Below are 27924 nucleotides of genomic sequence, written 5' to 3'. Positions count from 1 at the left end.
CCTCTCCGCCACTTTCCATGCCAATCCTACCTAAGCATCTCTCGCGGCTGGCTCCGTTCATTCCCCAACCCTCATCCCCACCTGGGCACACGGCCGCAGATGCAGTCCTGAGTCAGTGACGCCTGCAGACCGAGTCAGCCTGCAGGGCTGCTTGTGCCCTGCCAGCCCGCCCCCCCTCCCCCCCGAGCCAAACCGAAGAACCTGTTTGGCAGCACATCAGAGAAGGCTCGGCCGCCACCTCAAGAGAGTCCTGCAGCTCCGAGAGAGCCGCAGCCCCAGCGGTTTGTTCGCCACCTTCTTACCGGTCGAGGCTGGGAAGGCGTATTCATTTGGGTAGCTTGCGCTGGGTTAAAAACCACAGGTGCCGCCTGGCCAGGAGGAAATGCTGACTGCTAGGAGAAGGGAGAAGAGAAGAAGCAGGTTAGCAGCTTCGCGGCAGCTGCCCCAACCTCCAACCACACCTGAGGCAGCGTTTGAGGAATAGAATAGCACTTACAAGACGCATTGGAGAAATGGAATTAAAATGGCATCGGCCAACCTGACAAACCTTCCTTTTACAAAAGCAAGCAAACAACCGAAAAGCTCATTTCGGTGGGGGAGGGGAGGGGGATTTTGGAGTAGCTGAGCAGGGCTGGGGAACTCTGGCCCTTTGAGGACTTCCATGCTGGCTCAGGGAATTCTGGGAGTTGGAAGTCCACGAGTCGTAAAAAGGGTCATCGTGCCCCACCTCTGCTAGAGGATCTGCCTCTCAAGCCACCAGGGAAGGTAGAGCAGCCAAATGTGAGCATATCCAGGGGGGGAAAGTAGATAGGAAGTAACCCAGGGCAGAAGGTGGCCTGGGCAGGGGAATCCTTACCTGTGGAAGTCCAGGAGAAGGGGAGGGGTGTGGGGCTGATGGGGTTCCTCCTGAGGGCTGTGGAGCTTTGTTCATTTCACGTGTTGCTGCATAAGGATCCCTTTACTATCTGCAGAGAGGGAGAACGAGAGAAGCGTCATCAAAAGGGACACGGAAAGAAGCAGGCAGGGTGAAAGGCTGAGGTACACCATACAAGGTGAGAAACGTCTGCAGGAATAGCTGAAACCCAGATTTTTATGTTGGTTTACCACAGACGCACCCTCCTAAAGCGTATTAAAAAGGGTATTTTTTTCAGACAATGTAAAAAATTATTATTGTATACTTTATTCATTAAACATGAAACTCAAGTCAACTGAACATTCAAAAATGCATCACAAATACCATTGACTGGTGCCAATGGTTGATACGGGTTGCTGCCAGCGTCCTAGGTATCAACCAAGTACCTTCTTAAAATTTACGATGTTCCGAGTAGCACAGTTTTTTGCAGTTTTGTTATTGCAGGAAACTGCAATTTCTTGATGTGTTTCGTAAAATTCTTGGACATGGTACCAAGTGCCCCGATGACAATGAGTATCACCGTTACTTTATTATTATTATCTCTTTTATTCATTAAACATGTAACTCAGTCAACTAATCATTTAAAAATGTGTCATAAATACCATTGACTGATGCTAATGGCTGATACGAGTTGCTGCCAGCGTCCTAGGTATCAACCAAGTATATTATAATTATAATTATTTGTATTTGTATTATGAAAAAGTGCAGTCAAAATGTGTACCCAAGGACAAAGTCTTCAGAAACATTATCACTTGAGGAAAGTAATAAACAGATCAGGAAGAACACGTATAAAACAAGATGAAAGATACGAGTTCAGTTGAAATCATAGACCGATATAGAAACAGTAGAGGTAAAATGAAAAACCAGTCCCAAAAGTACTTAGACTAGCCTTCCCTCCACTCAAAGAAGGAAAGTCATATAACTCCCACTTTGAATGCTGTGAAATATAGGTAGTCCTCAATTTATGACAACTGGGCCCCAAAATTTCTGTTGCTACGCAAGGCAGTCATTAAGTGAGTTTTGCCCCATTTTACAAGAGAGAGAGAGAGAGACATGATTCTAGTTTTTGAAGGGCTGCCACAAAGAGGAGGGGGTCAACTTCTTTTCCAAAGCACCAGAAGGCAACACAAGAAACAATGGATGGAAACTAATCAAGGAGAGAAACAACCTGGAATTGAGAAGAAACTTCCTAACAGTGAGGACAATTCACCAGAGGAACAGAAATTTATTTCAGTAGTTGTGGGTGCTTCATCACTGGGAGCTTTTAAGAAGAGACTGCACAGTCACTTATTTGAAATGGTACAGGGCCGTGATGGTGAATGTATGGCATGCGTGCCAGAGATGCCACGCAGCGCCCTATCTGATGGCATGCGAGCCGTTGCCCCAGTTCAGCTTTGGTGCGCATGCGTGCGTGCCTCCCGCCGGCCAACTGGTCTTCAGGTATCTGCCACGTATGCACGGAGGGCGGGGGTGTGCGGTGGGGGGGGCAGGATGCATGTGGGGGTAGAGCACATGTGCGGGGGGGGGACGTGCGTGTATGTACTGGGAGTGAGGCGCATGTGGGGGGAGGCATACATGTATGTACTGGGGGTGGGGCACATGTGGGAGGCCGCGAGCACATTGCATTTGGGGGGTTCTGGTGCACGTGTGCGCTTTGGGCACTCGGTCCGGAAAAGGTTAGCAATCACTGGTATAGAGTTCCCTGCTTGAGTAGGGGGCTGGACTAGAAGACCTCCAAGGTGGCTTCCAGCTCTATTCTGATTCTCTCCACCTGAAGTTGGGTTGTACTTCCACAATGCCATTTACAGGACAGACCGTGTGTCTCTGAAGGCTCTGAGATTTTAGTACCCAGAAATCCTAGCGGGGTTTTGTAAAATGTACTCTGGGGCTCACTAGGTTCCATAGATCTAACCAGGGTGGATTTGATTTAAATCGAGTTGATTTAAATCACAATTTAAATCATGATTTAAATCACTAGTAAAAAGGCTTGATTTAAATCAACTCGATTTAAATCATAATTTTTAAAGAGCAACTGCCATCTCTGCTACTCCTTTGACCCACTGTTGACTCACCGATAGTCCCAGTGTTGCAGAATAGACAGCCTCCTGCTACATAACTCAGCTCCGTTTCATGCTGAATAAACTAAATTATTTATGTATCTTAAATAGAAAACTATCTTACGATAGATTTTTACCCCAAAAGTTTTTTATTAAAATAAATCCGATAAAAATCAAAAAAATCCGATTTAAATCAAAAAAATCTATTTTTTTTTATTTTTTTTTTAAAAATCATTGATTTTTATCCACCCTGGATCTAATTAGAAAGGGATGAAGTATAGACACTGAATCTGCTCTTCAAGCCACCTCACTTGTAGCAATCAAACTGAAAGGGATGGGAGGGGGGGATTCTAACTACTGGTAGCTCTAGACTTACGACCATAATTGGAGGGGCCCAAAATTTCTGTTGCCAAGGGAGACAGTTGTTAAGTGAAGTTTACCTCATTTTACCTCAGAAGTGAAAGTTTACCTCAAAGGTACAACTTTTCTTGCCACCATTAAGTGAACCGTGCGAGTATTAAGTTGGCAACACGGTTGTTAAGTGAATCTGACTTCCCCCATTGACTTTGTCAGAAGGTCGCAAAAGGGGATCAGGTGACCCCCCCTGGGACACTGCAACTGTCAGAAACACGAGTCAGTGGCCATGCATCCGAATTTTGATCACGTGCCCATGAGGATGCCGCAATGGTCGTAAGTGTGAAAAAACGGTCATAAGTCACTTTTTTCTCTGCCCTTGTAACTTCGAACGGTCACTAAACGAATGGTTATAAGTCGAGGACTACCTGCACTTGAAATAGCACCAATTTCTTTTGCTGTCTCCAACTTTTATGTTCTGCTCTATCTACCTTCAACTATCTCTGTCCTACAACGGGTGTATCTTTTCCAAAAAATGAAAAGTTTCTGATGTAGCACCAAAAGAGGTCCTGAACTATTTATAAAATGATGCTCAGGAGGAATTTCAGAGAGACGAGTGAAAAAGTCCGATATCAATGCCTGGAGGACATGATCGTAGCAGAGCGATTCCCTGAAAAATAGAATACTTGTCCGTCTTTCGCTAAAATAGTGCCGTAGTCCAATTTCCATGAGCCAGTTAAACAGTAGATATCATATACACCAGGGGTCTCCAACCTTGGCAACTTTAAGACTTGTGGACTTCAACTCCCAGAGTTCCTCAGCCAGCAAAGCTGGCTGAGGAATTCTGGGAGTTGAAGTCCACAAGTCTTAAAGTTGCCAAGGTTGGAGACCTGTGAGTTTCAAAACACAACCACCACAACCTATAAATTGCCTTCTTTAATTGCAAAGAACATTCAGATCCGGGGTGAAATGTTCCCGGTTCAGACCGGATCGCCCGATCCGGTAGCGATTGTGGTGGGTGGTTCATAGAACCGGTAGCAATCATGGCACAAGGCTCCGCCCACCCGCCAGGTTCTCATTACTTCCTGGTTTTAACCAGGAAGTAATGTGTTTTGTACCCTTTGCGTCTGCACATGGCGCACGCACTTCCAAACCGGTAAGGAAGGTGAGTAGATTTCACCCCCGATTCAGATGCATGTTCTACAGCCATAGAGAAAGACCCTTCTGAGAACCAACTACCTAAAAACTGAGTTTTTAAATAAGTTTGTTTTTCCCCAACCTTGGCAACTTAAAAAAAAAGTTGTATGGACTTCCAATTCCCGCGCTGGTGAATTCTGGGAGTTGAAGTCCACAGGTTGTAAAATTGCCATAGCTGCCCATCCTTGCTCTACACAGTTGTTCACGGATTGTTGGAAGTCGAAGCTCTGCGGGTCGTTAAAAGAAGGCTGGCCCAAACGTCACTCATTCCCTTCCTCGGCACTAACCGCTCCCCCCTCCCCCAAAAAGGGGGAGTTCCATCTTCCCCAGCCTTTTGAGCTGCATGATGGAACTGGGAGTCCAAAACGTTTACATCATTGAGTTCAGGCTGTCTTTGAGTGCCTTCGCACGTGCCGTGACTTGAGGGGGGGGCGGGGAGAGAGATTTAGCTGCTCTGAACACAACTGCACCGTCTGCCCCCCCCCCTTCCCCTTGCCCAGCAGCCAATGTGCCTATGGTGCAGCATCACACCTAGGTGTCGAGAGGGAGGGGGCCTGCAGCATCTCTCTTCCTACAGGAAGTCACTGGGGCTAAGCCAATCGTCATCTCAAATGACCCCTGCTTTACGGACCGAAATACTAATCTCCTTCTAATCTGGGACAACGGAAGTCCAGGGCAAAGCAACCCTTTGAGGGTGAACGAGCAGGATCCAGGTACCGCTCTCAAAGAGTCCAGGGACCGCTGTTGGGGAGGCTGAGAAAGTCCCGAATTAACCATCTACGCAGATGGTTCTCAATCGTCCCAAGTCATGGTTGTCTCTGAATTAACCATAGCTCGCGCCACCCCCCCTTCCCATCCCACATCATCCCCAGGAACTTCTGAAGATCACAAAACCGGCAGAGCATTAGAGGTAACTGTGGGGCAGGACCCCCCCCCCTTCCCTTTCTACCCAAGTATGCCTACTGAACTGTTTACACAAATGAGCTCTTGGAAAAGGCCAAGACGCTGTTTTTAAGCACAGGCCCAATCCCACCGATAATGTTGGCAAGACAAGGAGGGGAAAATAAAAACAGAAGAAAAACAAAATTGCTTTGAAACTTTATTTTTGGCCTCAGGAAACCCCCTTTCCCCCCCCCCCCACTCTCTCCGAACGAATTCTTCGTACCCGAAAGAAAGAGGCTCTTTGGGGAGAAAACCGGCTTCCTCATCCCATTCCTAACTCAAGCCATGCACGGAATAAGAGCCGCAGCTGAAGCCAGCAAGATGAAGAATACTCACCCAAGTAGGAAAACCCCAGACCGGGTAGACTTTTCATCTGCCTGGTTTTCCGAAAGGGATCGGGGGAGAAGGGAGGAGGTGGGGGGGGAGAGGAGGGGGAAGAAAAGATCAGCCTGCAAACCGGCTGGTGCATGGCACGGAGGTCCTCCGGGCTCGCCAAACATGGGCAAGGCAGGGGACTGCCCCCCACCCCCACCCTGGAAAGGCCGGGAACATGAGTGCCGGGGAGCTGCCGTTGGTGCTGCTGGCGGTGTCAGATCGCAGAGCCTGCTGCACTGCAGAGACATAGAGACAGGAGAGGAGAGGAGCCTAAGGAGAACCAGGGAGCCCTCAAAGCCCCACCCAGTCGCAGCCATTCGGTCTCGGCGCTGGTTCAGCACTGCCCAAACCAGTTGGAGGAAGCCTCACACCCACGTGCCTGAGTCACAGGCTCCAGCAGTCAGGAGGGAAGAGGGCTGGCAACCTTAGGGCCCACCTTAGCCCAGCCAACACCCGTCCGGGCGCAAGAGAAAGGCACAGGAAATCTGGATGCGGTGCCAACGCCGGGCACTTCCACCCACGGGAAGCCTGCCCTCCCTCGCCAGGGAACATGCCCGATCTCGCCTCCGCTCCGAAGGGCAGAAGCAGCAGGTTGAGGAAAGGAAACTGCGTAGCTTAAATCAGATGCATGGGGAGAGTTCGTTCAGTGACCGCTCGAAGTTATAATGGCATCAAAAAGAAAGTGACTTATGACTGTTTTCCCACGCTTGCGACCGTTGTAGCTTCTCCACGGTCACGTGATCAAAATTCGGCACATGGTCAGCCAGATGTTTAGACTGGATTGGGCAGTACTAGTAGTCCTGGGCTTACAATGATTCACTTAAGTCAGAGGTGGGCAACTATGGCCCTTTTATGACTTGTGGACTTCAATTCCCAGAATTCCTGAGCTAACACGGCTGGCTCAGGAATTCTGGGAGTTGAAGTCCACAAGTTATAAAAGGGCCATAGTTGCCCACCCCTGACTTAAGTGACTGTTTGAAGTTATAACGGAATCGGGAAAAAAGTGACCTATGTACATTTTTCACACTTACGACCATTGCAGCATCCCCGTGGTCACGTGATCAAAATTCAGATTCTCGGCAGCCGACTCACATTTATGACGGTTGCAGCGTCCCGTGGACATGTGACAAGCCAAGTCAATGGGGAAGCGCGATTCACTTAACCGCCGTGTTAACTGCAGGGATTCACTTAACAATCATGGCAAGGAAGGTGGGTAAATTGGGGCAAAGCTCGTATTTCAGGTGATCTAGCAAACAATGAGACCTATGAGTATTTGGAGAGGTGAGGAGAAATGAATTAAGGAGGGAGAGTGTAAGGAAAGGCCACTGCTTCTTCCTTTCAAACGCTCTACATTGGGCCCAGGAGATACAGTGAGATCATTTGTAGGATATCTCATAATTTACTTTGCTTTGGGCAACATCACTCTCAGCCTGTTATCCCTCTGAAAAAAAAAAGTGGGGGAATAAGAGCAACCCAGGTTTTCTTTGCGAAACAGAGAGAACGCAATGCACTGTGCAAAATTAGTACCCAGCCCTAGCAATATCCAACCAATATCTAGGAATTTCGTGCGGACAGCTAGCTTCTAAGGACTAAACCGGCATCATGGATTCAGCACATGCAATAGCAATATCACTTAAGATTTATACACTGCTTCATAGTGCTTTTTACATAATGCTTTTAAGTGGTTTTACAGAGGCAGCATGTTGCCCCCAACAATCTGGGTCCTCATTTGACCCACCTCGGAAGGATGGAAGGCTGAGTCAACTTTGAGCCTGGTGAGATTTGAACTGCCGAACTGGCAGCTAGCAGTCAGCTGAAGTAGCCTGCCGAGCTGCACTCTAACCACTGCGCCACCTCGGCTCTTGCAATTGGCGTCTTTGCGTTTTCAGCTCCAGATCGGGGATAAGAAGATCCCCCCCTTTGGAGGAGTTTTATTTATTTATTTATTTATTTGTTTGTTTCAATTTCTATACCGCCCTTCTCCAAATAGGACTCAGGGCGGTGAACAGCCAAAGTAAAAACAGAACATACAAAATTTAAAAACAGTTTAAAATAATTAAATATTTTGGCCGTAAATTAAAACAATCCAATTTAAAATCAATTTAAAATTTAACTCAAGCCAGCCCAGCTAGTTGAAATAAATAGGTTTTCAGGGCCCGATGAAAAATCCGGAGGTCAGTTATTGTACGTATCTCTGGGGGGAGGTTGTTCCAGAGGGTGGGCACCGCCACAGAGAAGGCTCTCCCCCAGGGGGTCGCCAGCCGACATTGTCTGGTGGACGGCACCCGGAGGAGGCCCACTCTGTGCGAGCGTACTGGCCGGTGGGAGGCTATTGGTGGCAGAAGGCGGTCTCGTAAGTACCCCGGCCCTAAGCCATGGAGCGCTTTAAAGGTGGTCACCAACACCTTGAAGCGCACCCGGAAGACCACCGGGAGCCAGTGCAGCTCGCGCAGGAGAGGTGTCACATGGAAGTGCCTCGTCGCCCCCATAATCCCCCGCGCGGCCGCGTTCTGGACCAGCTGGAGCCTCTGGGTGCACCCCAGGGGGAGCCCCATGTAGAGAGCGTTGCAGTAGTCCAGGCGGGAAGTGACGAGTGCCTGAGTGACTGTGCGTAGGGAGTCCCGATCTAGAAAGGGGCGCAACTGGGGAAAGAGTTCCAGAGGCAGAATAAAAGGAAGGGGACAATGGGACAGTGTTGAGGGAAGCCAACGCAACTCGGGGGACCTTCTCAGCAGCAGAGGAAAACAGGTGAAGGATTCTCGGGGCTGCCTTCTCAACAGAAACACTCTAATAAAAAGAATCCCACAGGCCAGAGCAGAGCAGGTTCAGGGTTTTCCACTCGAACATTCAGGAATCATCTAATTCTAAAGCACAAACGTGGAGGTTTTTCAGAGAAGAGGCAATTCCCAACTGGGAGCGAATGGCTATGGGCACTTCAAGTTTGCAGCAATAAAGCAACGGAGGGTCAGGCCTTCGGCACAATTATAGGCGGCTTATAACCTTTTGTCCTCAGTTTCTCTTCTCTTCCCACGTTCGAAATGCCGTTGAGAGCTTAAAAATAAACCTTGGTCTCCTGCAGAATCTACCTGAGGGGGCTGGCGCTGCTGAGGAATTCTGGGAGTTGAAGTCCGCAAGTCTTAAAGTTGCCAAGGTTGGAGACCCCTGGTTTAGAAGACAAAATCTCAGCAGCCTGGGACTCAGATCCCACCCAGAATGCATCCCATAACAGGGTTGGGCATCTCTGGGAAAAGAGTCAAAGCCACACAGGAAGGAATTCTGGCAGAGTTATTCTTACAAGGAGCACTTATAGGAAATAAAGTACCAGAGCAAGTGAGGAATTCTGGGAGTTGAAGTCCACAAGTTGCCAAGTTTGGAGATCCCTGATATAGATGTTGCCAAACCGACACATTTAAGTCTTCAGTTCCTAGAATTCCTGCATCTGGTGATAAGTGGAGGCAACTGGGATGGGGACCTGGAGATAACCAATTGTAACTGGAATGGGGAAGGTCGTCTTGGAGAACCCCAAAGTGGAATAGGGGTAGAGAATGGGACTTGCAATCCACAGCTAAGGTATCCCAAATCCACGGAGCTCAAACTGCAAAGAGGAAACTAGAATAGTGGCTACGTTTTGAGGGACGGGCCACTCCCATGTGACACTTCGTCGGGCCCTGAAAACACATCTTTTTCATCTAGCCGGGCTGGCTTGATCCCATCCCCTCGGTTTTAATTTGTAATTGGTTTTAATTCGGGTTGTTTTAAATGGATAGCCAAAATTATTTAATGTTTTTAAACTGCTTTTAAATTTTATATGTTATGTTTTACCATGGCTGTTCACCGTCCTGAGTCCTGTTGGAGAAGGGTGGTATACAAATTAAATAAATAAAATAAAATAAATAATTTCATTAATTTAGAAAAAAACATACGGAGGGAGATGGAAGGAAGAGTCCACTATCCCAAGTAAATGGCTGAAATGGGCTGAATGATCCATCAATGTCACTGTAAAATGACACGATCCAAGGAGCTATTCATTCCTAGACCAAGGTCCAGTCCAGCCTTGTCCAAAATGGTCCTTGATTGGCCCTGTTGAGGGAGGAAAAGTGGCATAACTCCCCCCCCCACAGCCCCAACAGCTGGTTCCCACAAAAGCCAGCCAGCTAACTGTGGTTAGAGTCACACTCCTCCAAGGCTTCAGCCATTCAAGGTCTTCTGACACAACAGAATTAGTCAGGCCAGCCCATTAAGCAAACACTTGAAGGTTAAAGCCTGCGAAAGCAGGGAGGAGGAGGAGGAGGAGGAGGAGAGAAACCACATGCCAGGGTCTTCCGGACAGATGCCATGTGCTGCTCAAGGCCAAATCCTGATGCTTTAAGGGCTGCATACATCATGAAGACAGGAGAAGATGGAAAGTGAGCAAGCAGCTTGGGCAAATCTATTGGCCTTCCCCAAAGAGGTGCCTCCTTAACAACTGTGTTAAAATTTCAGTTCCCATAATTCTCCAGACAGGACCATGGTTGGTTTAGCCTGAGTGGCGTAGGAGGCTAATGCCTCCTACTAAGGCAGCATTTAACATCCAGCTGCCTGCAATTACTGCGAGTTCAATGCTCACCAGGCTCAAGGTCGACTCAGCCTTCCATCCTTTCTAAGGTGGGTAAAATGAGGACCCGGTTTGTAGGGGCAATAAGCTGACTTTGTATAAAATATACATGCGTATATATGTACGTATGTATACGTACTTATGTAAAATATACATAAGTATGAAGGCTATTGCTTAACGCATTGTAAGCCGCCCTGAGTCTCCGGAGAAGGGCGGCATATAAATAAAATTAAAAAAAAAAAGGCAACACAAATCCACTTCTCATTTCAACTGCTCTTTCTTTAGCAATAGCCCTCAAGATTTATATGCCGCTTCATAGGGCTTTTATAGCCCTCTCCAAGCAGCTTGCAGAGTCAACGTATTGCACCCGACAAGCTGGGTCCTCATTTTACTGACCTCAGAAGGATGGAAGGCGGAGTCAACACTGAGCTGGCCAGAATCGAACTGCTGGCAGTGAGCAATACTGCATTCTTAACCACTTGCGCCACCAGGGCTCTTTTAAGGTAACGATAAACACGACGAGGAGCAGCGCATAACTTGTCTCCCGAATTACCAGTCTACACAATCTCGTTTTATTAGAGCTGTCACCCTGATACACGTTGTGCGGAGATAAATAACGGGATGGTACTTTTCAGGGCCGCAGTGAGGATTGCTGGGAGAACAGTGCACAAGACGCATCAGTCCTTCTGGACTCCCAAAATATCACCCCTAAAAGCACGGGAGGGGCCACTTCAAAAGAAGAGGCAAAGGAAGCAAACACAGATGCAGAAAATCGGGATTGCCAAAGGGGATGTCGGAACAAGGCTTTCGTGATCAAAATATTCCAAGCCAGGCTTGCAGCAATGGCTGGTGCTTACCTAGTAAGCAACCACCACAATCCTGGCTTAACAATGGCTAATGCTCATCAGCTAGAGTGGAATCTGGATGTCCTGGCTGAGGAATTCTGGGAGTTGAAGTCCACAGGTATTAAAGTTGGCAAGGGTGGACACCCCTGGCTTAAATAGATTTACAACAGTTACTGGCCAAAGCTCAACAACACTGAAAAAAGTGAGTTTTTCACACGACCACTGCAGCACCCCCTCCCATGGTCACATGATCAATAAATTTAGACGTTTGGCAACTGGTTTATTTATATTTCATGACGGTTGCAGTGTCCTGGCATGGCTGGCTCAGGAATTCTGGGAGTTGAAGTCCACAAGTCATAAAGGGGCCATCGTTTCCCCCAACCCTGCTGTAAACTGACAAGCCTTCCCCAAGAAGCATTTGAAATGGGGACCAACTTCACCCTCTCCCAGCGTCCCGCAGTTTCAAATGCTTCTCCTTCACTGGCACAAGGAACATCAGGCAAATACAGGCAGACCTTGATTTACAACAGTTCGCTCAGTGACCACTTGAAGTTAGCATGGCACTGAAAAAAAGCAACTTAGGACCGTATTTCACACTTACGACCACTGCAGCATCCCCATGGTCATGTGGTCAAAATTCAAGACGCTTGGCAACTGATTCCTATTTATGACGGTCACAGTGTCCCGGGGGTCGTGTGATCAAGAGCCGAGGTGACGCAGTGGTTAGAGTGCAGTACTGCAGGCTACTTCAGCTGACTGCTAGCTGCAGTTCAGCAGTTCCAAATCTCACCAGGCTCCAGGTTGACTCAGCCTTCCGTCCTTCCGAGGTGGGTAAAATGAGGACCCAAATTGTTGGGGGCAAATAGGCTGACTCTGTAAACCGCTTAGAGAGGGCTGTAAAAGCACTGTGAAGCGGTATATAAGTCTAAGTGCTATGGCTATCACCTTCTGACAAGCAAAGTCAACGGGGAAGTCAGATTCACTTAACAACCGTGTTACTAATTTAACAGCTGCAATGATTCACTTAACAACCGTGCCAAGCAAGGTCGTAAAATGGGAATCCACTTAACAAACGTCTCACTTCACAACAGAAATTTTGGGCTCGATTGTGGTCGTAGGTCGAGGACTACCAGTGGAAATCCTGGCCCATGAGGGATAAACACCAAAAAACCTAAGACATTTAAGAGGGAGCACTGGGCAGGTGTCAGTCATAAATCTTCTTGAGCCTATGACCAGAGGAGTTTCAGAGGCCGATTACAGGGTTGTTGTCACACCAGCTCACCTACCTAAGGTTGTAACCACCTGATTAAACCCACTCTGTGGTCCTTTGGAATAAGTTATGTCAGGATTGTAACTCAATTATCCAGCCAAGCAGGACAGTTAGAGTGTCGATTGAAATACACACAAAAAAAACCCCAGAAGTGGTCAGTAGGGCTAAGGCATGGTCTATTTTTATGAAATGAGGTTGTGTAATTCAGAACAATTACAGGATTTGCATTTGCCAGAGCGCAATCTTATTGCTTTAAAATTCCCCATTTGCAAAACCGCTGACAGTGAATACGAGCTGCCCAAGAACTCACAAAACAGGAATCGTATGTTGTTTTTCAACGACAGGGTTTTATGATCGCTTCCTACAGCCAACCGCTTTGGCTTCTACGGTTAATTCAGCCATATTTATTCTTTCGAAGCAATTCGGAAGAAAAATGTTCATGTTACTTTAACTCACCAGAACCTAAGGAATCCAAAATTGTGTATATCATTTTGTTCACATTTCTTTCCCTTTTATCTATCCAGCTTCCCGTCTCAGCTCTCCCTGTACAAGCATCAATTTAAGACTGTAAGCACATTGGGACAAATGTCACCTCTTGTCTCTTAAAATGTTACACAGGAATCCCAAAGGTGTTTTTTTCAAAAGGCAACTGGGCTTCGTCTTTCCTTGAAGACCTTTCGCTTCTCATCCAAGCAGCTTCTTCAGTTCAGTTCTTCAACCAATGAACTAAAGTAGCTTCTTGAATGAGAAGTGAAACGTCTTCAAGGAAAAACGAAGCCCAGTTGCCTTTTGAAAAAAACACCTTTGGTTGGGAACAACCATGACCTGGATGATTGAGAATCTCCATAGACGTGTGTTATATAGGTAGTCCTCAACTTAGAATCACAAATTCTAAGGAATTTGTGGAGCCTGGTGGCGCAGCAGACTAATAGCCTGTTATTAACATTCAGCTGCCTGCAATTACTGAAAGTTCGAATCTCGCCAGGCTCAAGGTTGACTCAGCCTTCCATCCTTTCTAAGGTAGGTAAATTGAGGACCCAGTTTGTGGGGGCAATAAACTGACTTTGTATAAATATACAAAAGTATGAAGGCTATTGCTTAACGCATTGTAAGCCGCCCTGAGTCTCCGGAGAAGGGCGGCATATAAATCAAATTAAAAAAAAAAATGAAACTGAATTTCCACCGCTACGTCATGCGGTCGTAAAAGTGTGACTTGCAAGGCTTTGCAATAACAAACCCTGCAGTCCTGACTGTGGTTGTTAACTGAATCCCATAGTTGTTTTAGGCAAGGCAACTTCCTGCCGGGGACCCACAAGAAAAATTGCCAAGTCCCAGGCCTGCAGGTAGCCAAGTGGCCGAGGGATGGGTGCAGGGGAGGTAGGTGTGGGAGGGGAGCCACATAGGTCAGGGGGTGTAACTGGGGCAGGCACAAGGTGCCACATGGGTTTGGTAAGGGTTGGGGGGGGGCATGGCACTGTTTAAGAGGCGCCTTGCAGGTCAGTGAGAGTACGCAGTGGTATTAAAGAGTGCAAGAGGCACCAGGCAAATTGTGAAGGGGGCAAGGGGGTGCGTGACAGGCACTGCACAAGAGTGCATAGGAGTGTGCCAAAGGCGCTACAGAAGTTGAGAAGAGTGTGCGGGGACAACACAGCTGCACTACAGTTCATTGTGGTCCAAGTGTAGAGAGACTTGGGGAGGTTGGAAGAGGGAGGCATATTATCCCAGTAACTTGTGACGTTTCCCCGCCGGCTTCCCCACTGACTTTCTGGGGAAGCCTACGGGGAAAGTTGCCAATGGTGATTATTTACCATAAGGACACTTGGATAGCCATAACTCTGAGGACCAGTCATAACCACCAATTATTCGGCACCATTGTAACTTCAAATGGTTGCTGAATGAATGGTCATATATTGGCACTGAAAAAACGAAGCGTTTATTCTTGTTTTTTCATAATTATGACCACTGGTCCCCATGATCATGAGATCGAAATTTGGGACACGTGACCATTGGCATGTATTTAGGACAGTTGCAGTGTCCTGGGGTCATGTGATCACCTTTTGCGACTTTCTGAGTCAATCGGGAAGCCAAATTCACTTAACCACTCTTGTTACTAATAACGGTAGTGATACACTTAACAACTGGGGCAAGAAAGGTCATTAAATGGAGCAACATTCACTTAACAAACATCTCATGTAAATTTTGGGCTCAATTGTGGTCGTTAAGTCGAGGACCACCTGTATTATGTATATCATTTGAGCTCCTGAAGGAAGGGCAGGAAATAAATCTAACAAAACAATAAATATTGTATGTTAATGAAGACTCTCAGTCATGCAGGTACAGCTGTCTGGAAGTTGAGCACGAGTCCAAAAGCTCAGAAGACTAAACCTCTGGCTCCTGCCTCACAATCAGGAGGCTGTGAGTTCGATCCTCGGTAGAGGCAGATGTAGGGTCTCCTGCTTGGGCACGGGGTTGGACTAGATGACCTGCAAGGTCCCTTCCAACTCTGTTAATCTGTTTATCTGGTCCCCGTTTCCGACCAAGATTATATTCTGCAAGTCCAGTTGCCATGACTCAACTTCCAGACAATAAATATTGTACATATTTAAGAAACTTACCAATGTTATTTAAGTGCTTCCTTCTGCTATTTTAGGATTAAAAAAAAAAAAAAACTCTACAAGGCTGCTTACATTAGAGAAAACGGTCGATACACTTTACTAAGTAATAAGGTTGATTCCCTATAATTTAGAGTTGGATAAATATATATGGCAGTCAGATGAATGTAGGTGCCACCAAGTTTAGGCATATATGCATACATTCAAAAGGCTTATAAGAGTTTGGGGAGTTTTTTTCTGCAGTGAAAGTATTTCCAGTACTAGGGAAAATATAGGCTATAAGACAACAAAAATTAGATGTCATTTAAAAGGGGAGGACAAATGTGACAGCTATAAATAAAACTACAAATTCTGTATTAATGAAAAAGGTATTGGGTAGAGACATTGTCAAATAGTTACAAATACTAGAGAGGCAGATTGGTGTAGTGGTTTTAAGGTGCTGGCTTAGAAAGTGGGAGATTGTGAGTTCTAGGGCTCCCTTAGGCATGAAAGTTGGATGGGTGATTTTGGGCCAGTCCCTCTCGAGCTCACCTCACAGGGTTGTTGTTGAAGGGAAAATAGGAGGCAGGAATATGATGCCATCTTGAGTTTAATCATCATCGCCACCTAAAGGCGGTCCTGGATTTACAACTACAGTTGAGCCCAAAATTTCTGTTGTTCATCGACAGAATTATTAAGAGATTTTTGCCTCATTTTACAACCTTTCCCGTCTCCGTTAAGTGAATTGCTGCTGCTGTTGTTGTTAGTAACACGGTTGTTAAACGAATCCAGCTTCCCCAGTGAATTTGTATGTCAGAATATATTTACTTAAAATACATGTCATTTTAAGTAAATAGCAAGAATATTACTTATTCCAAAAAAAGAAACTGTTTCGTGGGCTATCCTTCCGCCCCACAAAGTTCATTTAAATCGTTAAAATAGAAGACATTCTATGGTGTGATTGCACAACGTCCTTATGGAGGGTTGGCAAACCACAACATACTCTTATTATCTCAATTTTCTGGGATTCACATAACACACTGTACCATAGTCTGACCCCATGCACTGGATTCCCACAAGATACCAGATTAAAACGCGGCAGACTACGTTACAGTTTAGTGAAAAGGAAGGCTGTTACGTAGACAAGGCCTTTTCTCTGAATTTATTTAGGAGCCTGCAGTGAAGAGCCATGGGGGCGCAGTGGTTAGTATTGCAGGCTAACTCTGCCGACTGCCAGCAGTTCGATCCTGACCGGCTCAAGGTCGACTCAGCCTTCCATCCTTCCGAGGTTGATAAAATGAAGACCCAGATTGTTGGGGGCAAATAGGCTGACTCTGTAACCTGCTTAGAGAAGGCTGTAAAGTGGGAAGCGGTATATAAGTCTAAGTGTTATTGCTATTAAGTTCCAGTCTCCTTCACTGAGTATAGGATGTCCTCGACTTATGGCAACGATTGAACCCAAAATTTCCTTATTAAGCAAGGTAATTGTTAAGTGAGTTTTGCCCCATTTTATGACCCCGATTGTTAAGTGAGTCAATGCAGTTGCTAAGTGAAACCCCATTGAGTTTGCTTGTCGGAACGAGGCAAAAAGTGATCACATGACCCCGGGATACTGCAACTATCATAAATATAGGTAGTCCGCGACTTGCAATCATTTGTTTAGTGACGGTTCAAAGTTACATCAGCACTGAAAAAAAGTGACTTATGACTGTTTTTTCATACTTACAACCAACATTCCCATGGTCATGTGACCAAAATTGGAACACTTGGCAACTGACTCATATTTATGACGGGTGCAGTGTCCCGGGGCCAAGTGCTCATCTATTGCGACCTTCTGACAAGCAAACTCAATGGGGAAGTCAGCTTCATTTAACAACTGTGTTACTAACGAAATTACATTAATTCACTTAACAACTGTGGCAAGAAAGGTTGTAAAATGGGGCAAAATTCACTTAACAACGGCCTCACTTAGCAACAAATTTTGGCCTCAGCTGTGGTTGTAAGTCAAGGGACCATCTGTATCTATTTTGTTTTACTGGCATATATTGTTTTTCTTTTGCATTTTTGCTTAACATGGCCCAAAGTCATGTTTGTTTTGAGTTGGGCAGCTATATAAATATTCTAAATAAATAAATAGCAATAGCACTTAGACTTATATACCGCTTTACGGTGCTTTTACATCCCTCTCTAAGCGGCTTTAGAGTCAGCTTATTTGCTCCCAACAATCTGGGTCCTCATTTTACCGACCTCAGAAAGATGGAAGGCTGAGTCAACCTTGAGCCTGTTGAGATTTGAAGTGCCAAATTGCAGGCAGGCAGGCAGAAGTAGCCTGTAGTACTGCACTCTAACCACTGCGCCACCGTGGCTCATAAACTCAAATTTGGGGGAACAATAAGGAGAGAGAGTTACCATTTTGCTTATTTATGCAATGGCAGATGTGCTGCTGATCAGCGTAAGGAACGAAATGATTCGGACATTTGCCCTGCTTTGATAAGACTCCTTTAATTAATAGGAAGGCTGGACTAACAGCCCCATGACTGAAATGAGATTTTTATCAGAAACTTCCTGGCTCATAAGTCCACCTCGCTTCTCAAGCAATACTTATTTCAACAGAGCAGAATTAAAGAATGTATTTTTTTTTCTCCCTTGCCACTGGCCATATCATTTCCTCAAATGTCCTTCCTGAGGAGGTACCAGAAAACCTGGATAGCAAGATTTTCTTCAAGTAATGAGGATGAGAAAGGGGAAAAGGGAACATTTTGTACCTCCTCCCCTTTTTTGGGGTTCTTTTTCCTGCTGCTCCTGAAGGTAAAACCTGATTTCTTTGGCTGTGTGATTGGAAGTAAGTAAGAACCAAGGGAAAACAGGCAGAGAGGATGATGGGAAAAGGACTTCCGGAATGAGAGGACACACATTTCAAAGACTATAAAATATACCACTGAACAAGTTTAAAAATAAATGCAGGTAGTCCTCAACTTACGACTGCAATTGAACATTTCCACTGCTAAGCGAGACAGTTAAGTGAGTTTTGCCCCATTTTACGACATTGCCACAGTTGTTTTAAGTGAATCATTGAAATTGTTAACACAATTGTTAAGTGCATTCAGTTTTTCCATCACCTTTTTTTAACAAAAGGTTGCAAAAGCGGATCGTACGACCCCCCGGGGACACTGCAACTGTCATAAATATGAGCCAGTTGCCAAGCCTCCAAATTTTGGTCACATGACTGTGGGGATGCTGCAACAGTCAGGGGAAAACCATTGTAAGTCACTTTCTCAGTGCTGTTGTAACTTTGAACGGTCACTAAACAAAATGTTATACGTGAAGGACTACCTGCATATCATTTTCCTAGGGATAAGGTGGGACTCGAAACTGCAAGTAACTGTCACCCTGTTTTCTATGCAGAAAATTATGCACACATTTTTGCACATGAAAAATGTATATTTAAGTCTGTCAATGAAGATATGTACGGTTTCTATAAACTTTTTTCATTGTACACAGAGATGTGTATCTTAACACCACTGAGACCTGTTTACAGGTGGTCCTCAAATTACAACAGTTCATTTAGCGAACATTCAAAGATACAACAGCGCGGAAAAAAAGTGTTATGATCATTTTTCACACTTGCGACCATTGCAGCATGCCCATGGTCACACCATCAAAATTCAGATGCTTGTCAACTGGTTCGTATTTATGACGGTCGCAGCGTTCTGCAGTCACGTGATCACCTTTGAGTTCTTTGACAAGCAAGGTCAATGGGAAAAGCCAGATTCGCTTAGCAACCGTGTTACTAATTGCAATGATTCATTTTAAGAACTGTGGCAAGAAATGTCGTAAAACGGGGCAAAACTCACTCAAATGTTTCATTTAGGAGTATAAATTTTGGGCTCAATTGTGGTCGTAAGCCGAGGACTACTTGTAGTCGGTGTAGCAGAGGTCTTAACACAATGGATTTGGATAATAGTTAATACACGGAATCACAAAGTTGACTGGGGCCAGGCACTCTGTTGTCTCAAAGATCCTTTTTCCTTCAAAAGGCAACGGGAATGTTTTTCCTTGAGGAAAAAGAAAAAAACGTTTTGCTTCGTTTTCTTCCTCCTCAAAGAAAAACAACAGTCCACTTGCCTTTTGAGGAAAAAAAAGCACCTTTGAGACCAATATGAGGCCTGGATGACTGAGAATCTCCATGTACTCCCACACTGTTATTGTTGGGATAAAGTTACGCACGGTGCCTCGATTCTCAGAGAAAGTATATACCATATCGATGCAATAAGTAATGACACGGTAAATTGGGCACATGTAATTTCCCAGATATTAAATCAGCCTCTTGTGACCGCTGGGTGAAAGGCAGCTACTGTGGCAAGATGAACAGGGTTATGTCCTTGGACCCTTGAAAGGCCTTGGGCTAAAATCCAGCTGGGTCACAAACTCACTTTTCACAAGCCCTCGCAGAAGCCACAATCCCACAGATCAGCTCCCGAGCTGCTTCATGGAAACAGGAATACTTAAAATATTTATACAGGATGCTTTTTGCACATTGAATCGAAACAACTATATATATATTAAGAATTGTCCTAAAGATGCAAGTTCCAGGTATAGTTATAGAAGAGGCGATTGACATCACGATCTCCGGAACGTTTAAAAGTTTAAAATTTTTTATTTTATTTTTTTTTATTTTAAAAGATAATTACAGGGGGAAGGCAAGGGTGTGGGCCTGTTACACGCGCAATGACCAAATTGATCAGCATTACATAAAAGCAAGCAGCTCCTCAATGAGGATTTTATACTCTGACGAAGTCGGTAGGGGCTGATGAAAGCTTAGCACAAGTTTTAAAATAAAAATTTTTAAACTTTTAAACGTTCCGGAGATCGTGATGTCTATCGCCTCTTTTATAGATAGATAGATAGATAGATAGATAGATAGATAGATAGATGATAGATAGATAGATAGATAGATAGATAGATAGATAGATAGAAAGAAAGAAAGAAATGAAATACGAATTAACACTATTACCTACAGTGGTTTATCAAATAACTTACTTTTTCTCCCATTATGGAATTTCAGACTGCATAGATGGGGAGGTTGCCAAATGCCATCCCCCCACCCCCCAGCACTGATCCTTAAATCATGAGAATACTAGGGAGAGGTGAGTTTTTTTTTACTAGTAGCTAAATTGTTTATTTTTAACTTATTGATTTTTATATTTCTAATTTATTTGTTTTTTATTTATTAAATTTATATGCCGCCCGTCTCATAGGCAAATGACTCATGGTCTACCACTTAATCTTGCAACTCATAAATGTCAATGGTAGAAACATAATCCACTGAGGATACTTGAGAAGGACCCTGAATTCATCAGGCAGCAGACAGGACTACTCGAAGAGGAGGGGGGGGGAAAGGCCAATAAGAAAACAACATTTGCCTGCAAGGAAACAACCAAGCTCAGACAGCACCAAGGACCTCTCATTTCTACCCTGAGCTACGAACCACCTCCTTTACCAATATAGGTCGTCCTGGACTTACAGCGGTTTGCTTAGTGACCGTTCAAAGTTAAAGCGGCACTGGAAAAAGGAACTTATGATCATTTTTCACACTTATGACCAGTGCAGCATCCCCATGATCACGTGATTTACATTTGGATGCTTGTGACTCACATTTATGTTGAGTTGACAGTTGAGTGTCCCTGGGGTCACGTGACCTCGCTCCTGACGAGCAAAGTCAACTAGATTCATTTAACAACCGGGTTACTTATTTAACAACTGTGATTCACTTAACAAATGTGGAAAGGAAGGGTCCTAAAAATCAGGCAAAATTCACTTAATATATATCTCAATTAGCAACAAAAAATTTTGGGTTCCATTGCGGTCGTAAGTCGAGGATTACCTGTATTTGAAACATGGCCTGAGAAATACAATGGAAGGCACCCTATGAATGATCACTTTACCATCTACCATCATCCTCTAACCTGGTTTTTAAAACTTATTTGCCAGGACTTTACTGGCTACTGATCAGGGATGAAAAGCAGGTAACTGTTTTCACATAGTGCGAGACTCCTTCCATCCTTATTCAGGGCTCTTTCCTAAATGCCTTTATCCTGTAGCTTAGGAATTTCAAATATTTCCCCAGCCCTACTTTTGAGGCACACACCCATGTCTCCAGAGCTAGAAAGGAGAACCACTGTATTCCCTCAGCACAGCCTTTCTTGCTAGAGAGAGAGAAAAAAATTCAATTACAACATCGCTCTTCCTTCTACTAATCCAATACACTCTTATCTAAAATAAGTGTAGATTCTGCCCATTGCCAGGAGTAGGCTCGAAAAAGAACCGGCTAGGACGAAATGTGACTTAGTTTAAGTTACAACTTTCCCTGGAACCGGGCTTCCCTTACAGGCCTAATTTCAGAAAACCAGGAAATGTGCAGGAGAGGTTCAAAATGTCCTCCTTCCCCCATTAAGGAGAGTCGGAGTAAACTCCACAAGGCAAAATTCCCTTTAATCCCCATAGGGTCCCACCTCCGTGGCAGCCAACCAGGCTACAAAGAAAACGAGAGTTTTAACTGCAGGCACCAGGTCCCCACTGTCTGTCTGTCTGTCTATACAAACACCTGTCAAAGCCAAGTCAGACATTCCAAGGGAAACCTGGAAAAACCAGGTTGAGATACCAGCAGAGGAGCCTCCTTTCCATCGCCGGGGCGAACATATGGTGGAAGCAGGGGGAACAAGGAGCCACCACCGTTCCTCACCCACCCAACCCCCCAAAAAATATTGGGAGACCCCCCAAAATAAAAGAATCCAGAAGAAGGAACAGCCCAGGCAAAATGCCAAAGCTTATTTATCCATCTTTACAAAGGGAGAGGTTTTCCCTAAGAGCCCCTCTGGGAAAGGGCTTGGGGGGGGGGGAGACAGAAGGCAGCTGGAAAAAGGAGGGGCAGGGCCGTTTTGGGTGGGTGGGGGGAAGCCCCCAATAGAGAAATAATAGCCCGAAGCCAGGTCCTTACACTTCCACTCCTCTTCCAAAAGGCCCCCCCCCAAAAAAATCCGGGCGCCCCGCCGAGCAGAAAGGCGAGACGGACTTCTTCAGCGCGACCCCTCCCGCGGAGAGCACGTGGGGCCGAAAGGGAGCTCTGATCTCCCCCTCCTCTCCTTTTCCACCCCCGACTCTTGGCTCGGTGGGACGCCTCTCCTCCTTCGCCCAGCACCGGCCGGCCAGGCTGCCGGAAAAGCAGGCCAGATCCGCCTGATCCAAGGACACGTGTCCCAGCCGGGCGGCCCCAGAGGGGAAGAAGGCAAAGCGATCGCCAGGCCCACGCGGCGGCAAGAACAGCCCTCGGGTGCAGAGAAAGCCCGGAGACGGGCAAAAAAGCCCAGCCCCGCTTCCTTTCCTTCTTACCGATCCGTCTTACCCGATTTCGGCCCCCGAAGCACGTGGGGCCGGGCCGGATCGCAGAGACAAGCGGACGCCGATCCGACGACCGGCGCGGTGGCAGCAGCGGCAGCCAGCGAGAGAGGAGGGGAAGGGAGGAGAGAGGAGAGAGGAGGAGGAGGAGCCGCGCCAAGGCCAACCCCGCCACGGCCTCGGGCAAGGCGAGGAACGGAGGCAGGAAGGGAGGAAGGAAGGAAGGAAGGGAGGAGAACACGTGGGGCCGGCGGGCTTTGGGCCTAGCGAGGAAAAGGAGGAGGAGGAGGAGCAGAGGAGGGGGAATCAAGCCAAGGCTGGCGCCGGTTCCAAGGAAGGGACCGGCCGCAAAGCGGGTCTGTTTGTTTCCCCACCACGTGCGCGCAAGCCAGGAAGGAAAACTAGCTCTTGGGAGGGGGGGGCGTTTGTGGGGGGGGGGGTCCTCTGTTTCTCACCAGCCGCAGCAGGTTCTCTTCCCTCGCCCCCCCTCCACTCCCCAAACGCACGTGGGGGGGGGGTTCCCAAAATACTCTTTGCACGTAGGAACGGCCACTCCGATGCACACGCACGCAAATGAACACGTCTGGCAAAGGCTACCTTATCCCGTAGGATAGCAACAGCAATATCACTTAGACTTATATTGAATAGACTAGAGGTCTTCAAACTTGGCCGCTTTAAGACTTGTGGACTTCAACTCCCAGAATTCTCTGGGAGTCGCTAGGCTAGGCTATGCTGGCTGGAGAATTCTGGGAGTTGAAGTCCACAAGTCTTAAAGCGGCCAAGTTTGAAGACCTCTGGAATAGACTAACAGAGTTGGAAGGGACCTTGGAGGTCTTCTAGTCCAACCCCCTGCCCAGGCAGGAAACCCTACACCACTTCAGACAAATGGTTTATCCAACGTCTTGTTAAAAACTTCCAGTGTTGGAGCATTCGCAACTTCTGCAGGCAAAGCTGTTCCACTGATATATACCGCTTCAATTTTACAGCCCTAAGCAGTTTACAGAGTCAACCTATTTCTCCCCCTCCCTCCCCGACAATCCAGGTCCTCGTTTGACCCACCTCGGAAAGAGGGAAGGCCGAGTCAACCTTGAGCCTTGGGGAGATTAGAACTGGCAAAGGAGCTGGCGTACAAATTACAGGTAGTCCTCGACTTACAACAGTTCATACGGTGACTGAAGTTACAACGGCACTGAGGAAAGTGACTTGTGACCGCTTTTCACACACTTTATGACCATTGCAGCATCTGCCACGGTCGGGTGATTTACATTCGGACGGTTGATGACAGTCTCAGTGTCCCTGGGTCATGTGATCCCCTTTGGCGACCTTCTGACAAACACCGGGAAAGCCAGATTCACTTAACGACCAGGTGACTAATTTAAGAACTGCAGTGATTCGCTTAACAACTGTGGAAAGGAAGGTCGTAAAATGGGGCAAAACTCACTTAACAAATGTCTCACTTAATGTAAATTTTTGGGCTCAATTCTGGTCTACCATCCTTCCGAGGTGGATAAAATGAGGACCCAGATTATTGAGGGCAATATGCTCTGTAAACCGCTTAGAGAGGGCTGGAAAGCTCTGTGAAACGCTATTAGCACATCTGGAGGGCACTAAACTGAGAACGCTCAGAATGATTCATGGTTCAAATATTTATTTTTTTCCCCCTCCTTTCCTAATTGGAGGGGGAACTGGGGGAGCAAGAAACCCTTATTCTAGGGCCGTGATGAACCTATAGCACGCATGCCATAGGTGGCACACAGCACCCTCTCTGTGGGCACGTGAGCCATCGGCCCAGTTCAGCTCCACCATGCTTTCACGCGCCTCCCACCAACCTGCTGGTGGTCAGGCCTCGGCCGTGCATGTGCAGGGGATGTGAAGCATGTGCGGGTGTGTGTGCACATGCGTGGGGGGGTTGGGCCACACTCGCATGCATGGGGGGCGTGCGGGGGAGATGCATACATGGGAGGGCATGTGGGAAACGTGTACATGCGTGGGTGCGAGTCATGTGTGGGGCACTCGCACATGCGCAGGGACTGGGCGCATGCGCGGGGGCCGTGCGTGCATTGCATTTGGGGGGTTTGGGCACACGCTTTGGGCACTCAGTCAGGAAAAGGTTATCCATCACTGTTCTATGGCTTTCCTACCCAAGAAAAAAAAATGAAACTGGGACAGTAAGATCAGACTTTCCATAAATAGAACATAGTGGGAGAGGATTTCTGACATACAGGCAGTCCTCAATTTACAACAGCTTGTTTACTGACCGTTCAAAGTTACAACGGCACTGAAAATAACTGAGTTAGGACTGTTTTTCATATGACTGTCACAGCATCCCCGTGGTCACGTGATCACAATTCAGATGCTTGGCATATATTTGATTTTCAGTGTCCAAGGTCATGTGATCGTATTTTGTGACCTGACGTGGAATGCTAGTATGGAAGCCAGTTTCACCTAACAATCGTGTTACTAACTTAACTGCAGTGATTCACTTAACAACTGTTAAGACCTTACAACAACCTTACAAGAAAGGTTGTAAAAATGGGACAAAATGTAACTTCATGTCTTACTTGGCAACAGAAATTTTGAGCTCAATTGTGATCGTTAAGTCGAGGACTACAAGCCAGCACTGCAAATGCAAACCAAGAAGGTACACAATTTTTAAAAATGGCAATGTTGTGGAGGGGAATGTTTACAGGAATTGCCCAATACAACAAGGAGATGCCAGATGAGACAATGGTTAGCCTGAGTTGACTTATGCTCATGGAAGTATCTTTTTGAGTGACCTTAAGTTTACAAAGAAAGTTAATGGGCTGTCAAACTTACAAAAGGCAATGGAGAGGGAAAGCAAATGCCTCTTTGGATGTTCCCATTCTTTACAGAATGGGATTATTTCCTAATATTTGTACATCGCTAATTCACATTTAATTGCAGAGGAAAAAACCCTCCCACAGCTTTACAAGAAACTTGCTCAACCTGGCAAATGATCGGGAGCCTGGTCACGTTTTAATAAAAGGCATAAGCCTTCATGAAACATGAAACCTGCTCAAGTTAGTGACAAGCGATATGTTTGGAAGCCACATCTAAGGTCATCGAGTCTAAAGTGGCTTTACTGACTGGAGAAAAGAAGGCAGAGTCTGAATTAAAGTACCAGGGAAAATCCAAGATCACATCTCAACTTATAACACAGGCAAAGATTTGCAGGAAGTAAATATTCCTATAAAATCTTACTCTTTCAAAAAATTGTGTTGGGGCTCATTTTCAAAATAATATTTCTCTATCTGAAAGTAAACCCCAAATGTGTTTTAAACCATGAGATTCTATAAGCATCTTTACTTCTTGGAAATCCTCTGTGTGTGTGTTACAAGTTGAGGTATGAGCTTGGACTTCAGATGATCTTCTGGTTATAGAGAAGTACAAGTAGTCCTCAACTTATGACCACAATTGGCCCCGGAATTTGCGTTGCTAAGCGATGCAGTTGTTAAGTGAATCATGTCCAATTTTACAATCTATTTTACCAGGACTGTTAAGAAAATCTTGCAGTCATTAAGCAAAGGTGGTAACCCCTGTGTCTCTGCTTGCTGAAAGCCTTTTGAAAGATTGGAGATTGTGACCACTTGACCCTGGGATATCACAATCATCGTGAATACCAGCCAATTGTCAAGTGACCAAGTTTTGATCACATGACTGCGGGGATGCTGCAATGGTCATAAGTGTAAGGACTGGTCATAAGTCCCTTGTTTCAGCACCAGGGTAACTTTGAATGGTTATTACATGTATGGTCATAAATCAAGGACTACCTGTAGTTTTCTTGGAAACAACATGAAGATATTTTATCATGGCCACCGTCATGTGATATGATTTGACATAGAGATCAATGAAGTCCTCGAAGGAAGAGAGTAAGAGATCTGAAATTGCAAACAGAAGTTTTTCATTTAAGTAAAAACATTCTCCCTCCCCCCCCCCAAAGAAAAATCATTTAAAGGCTTAGAAACACATCAAAAGAGCAGTGCAATTTGTGGAATCAAGCCAACCCTTTTTGATATTCACATTTTAAGTTAGGATGATACATAGGTCACTTTAAAAAAAGCAAAATCTCATGCTGATATAAATTCAGAGATATATTAATGTGATAGTAACCACCACAGTAATTTGTCTCATAGACACTGGCTGAGAAATGAATCAGATTACTGGCTGCTTATGCTTAAATTTATAGACTGAAGTCATTCTACAAATATTACCACTATTGTTAACAACTGACTGAAGGTTCAGACTCTCCAAATTTTGTGCAAGAACATGGCAAACACATCCTAGATAGTGTGTGCCTTAGATTCTGGGTTCAACAGATAAGATGGGAGGGGACAGGAACAAGCTTATGTAGGAGGAATAGGTGGAGAAAGAGGTTTTTGTCTAAGAATATGTTATATAAGCAGCTGGTTTTACTTCAAACACCATACTAAGAAACTATCATTACACCAATTGTAGCTTTGCTGCTCAAAGGTAGCAAGAGGCCTCATAAATACTCTGTGTTTACATGGTCTCAAGTTTTTGTAGACACTACTAGTATGGCAAAAATTGATGACAATCCAAATAACGTTCTAGCTAAACTGGTATGGGATTCTGGGTCCAAGAGTAAGGCTCGTGGTTTCAGGTGCAATGAATGGTTCAGGGAACAGGATTTTATGCCTCCAACAAGCCATGATTCAAGAGTGGGAGGGACTTCCACCCCCAAGGATGTTTGCAGGGAAAAGCCAGCTGCAGAACTGGATGTTCCGTATATAGATTCATTAATCATTTGTATAGTAACTTCACCAGTGCAAAATTATTTACAATTCTTGCTCAATTTGGCTATACACAAGAGAAGGCCTTTGGACTTATCCCAACAAGTAAAAGTGTAAGAAGAGAAGCAAGAACCAATTTGGCCTAGTGCTGAAAGTACCAGGCTAGAAAGCCAGACCCCAGAGTTCAAGCCCTGCCTTAGCCATGAATGCCAGCTGCGTGACTTTGTGCCAGCCACCTTTTCTCAGTCCAACTCACTTCACAGGGTTATTGTTGGGGGGGGGCGGAGTGTGTTGGACACATTGACTGCCTTATTTGTAAAAATAAAGGTAGCATACCAATATATACATAAAGAATGGAGACTCCCTAGAAAAGGTTTTGATTGGTAGGATTCTTTTGTTATTGCATGAAAGGGCATAGCTAAAAAGGTAGGGTAGGCTACCAGCTTATAGCCAACAGGGAAAGCCAATATTTTTTTTCAAATAGCAACTCAAAATTACGGCTCTCTGTGGGGTTTCCCCCCCCCCAAAAGAATAGATCCAAGAAGAGATCTTTGATCTCAGTTAATACCCCCATTGCCCAAAGCTCATTTGCTTTAGTCCGCTTTCCCCAACGATGAAC

The 27924-nt window shown here is 45.7% G+C and overlaps 1 protein-coding gene across 35 annotated transcripts in view; it reads right to left on the bottom strand.

The window, feature by feature from the left end:
• Positions 1 to 27924, bottom strand: part of EIF4G1 (eukaryotic translation initiation factor 4 gamma 1) — a 147296-nt gene that overhangs the window by 117612 nt on the left and 1760 nt on the right. For 12 of the 35 annotated variants that reach the window (XM_087872440.1, XM_087872446.1, XM_087872443.1 and 9 more), the window contains exons 2-3: positions 857 to 965; positions 303 to 392 (exon numbers count right to left, since the gene is read on the bottom strand). In XM_087872440.1, coding sequence (XP_087728566.1) covers positions 303 to 392; positions 857 to 931 — 165 coding nt within the window. In that variant the 5' untranslated portion in view covers positions 932 to 965. Of the gene's footprint in view, positions 1 to 302; positions 393 to 856; positions 966 to 22527; positions 23153 to 26324; positions 26433 to 27924 lie in introns of those variants that run through there. The other 23 variants (XM_087872444.1, XM_087872454.1, XM_087872462.1 and 20 more) reach the window with 6 other exon arrangements.

Source organism: Pantherophis guttatus, chromosome 6 (genome assembly GCF_059756535.1).
Source record: "Pantherophis guttatus breed Tessera chromosome 6, ASM5975653v1, whole genome shotgun sequence".
In the NCBI taxonomy this organism is placed as follows: domain Eukaryota; kingdom Metazoa; phylum Chordata; class Lepidosauria; order Squamata; family Colubridae; genus Pantherophis; species Pantherophis guttatus.
Note: the sequence above shows the minus strand (reverse complement) of the source record. Positions and strands in the feature narration are given on the sequence as shown.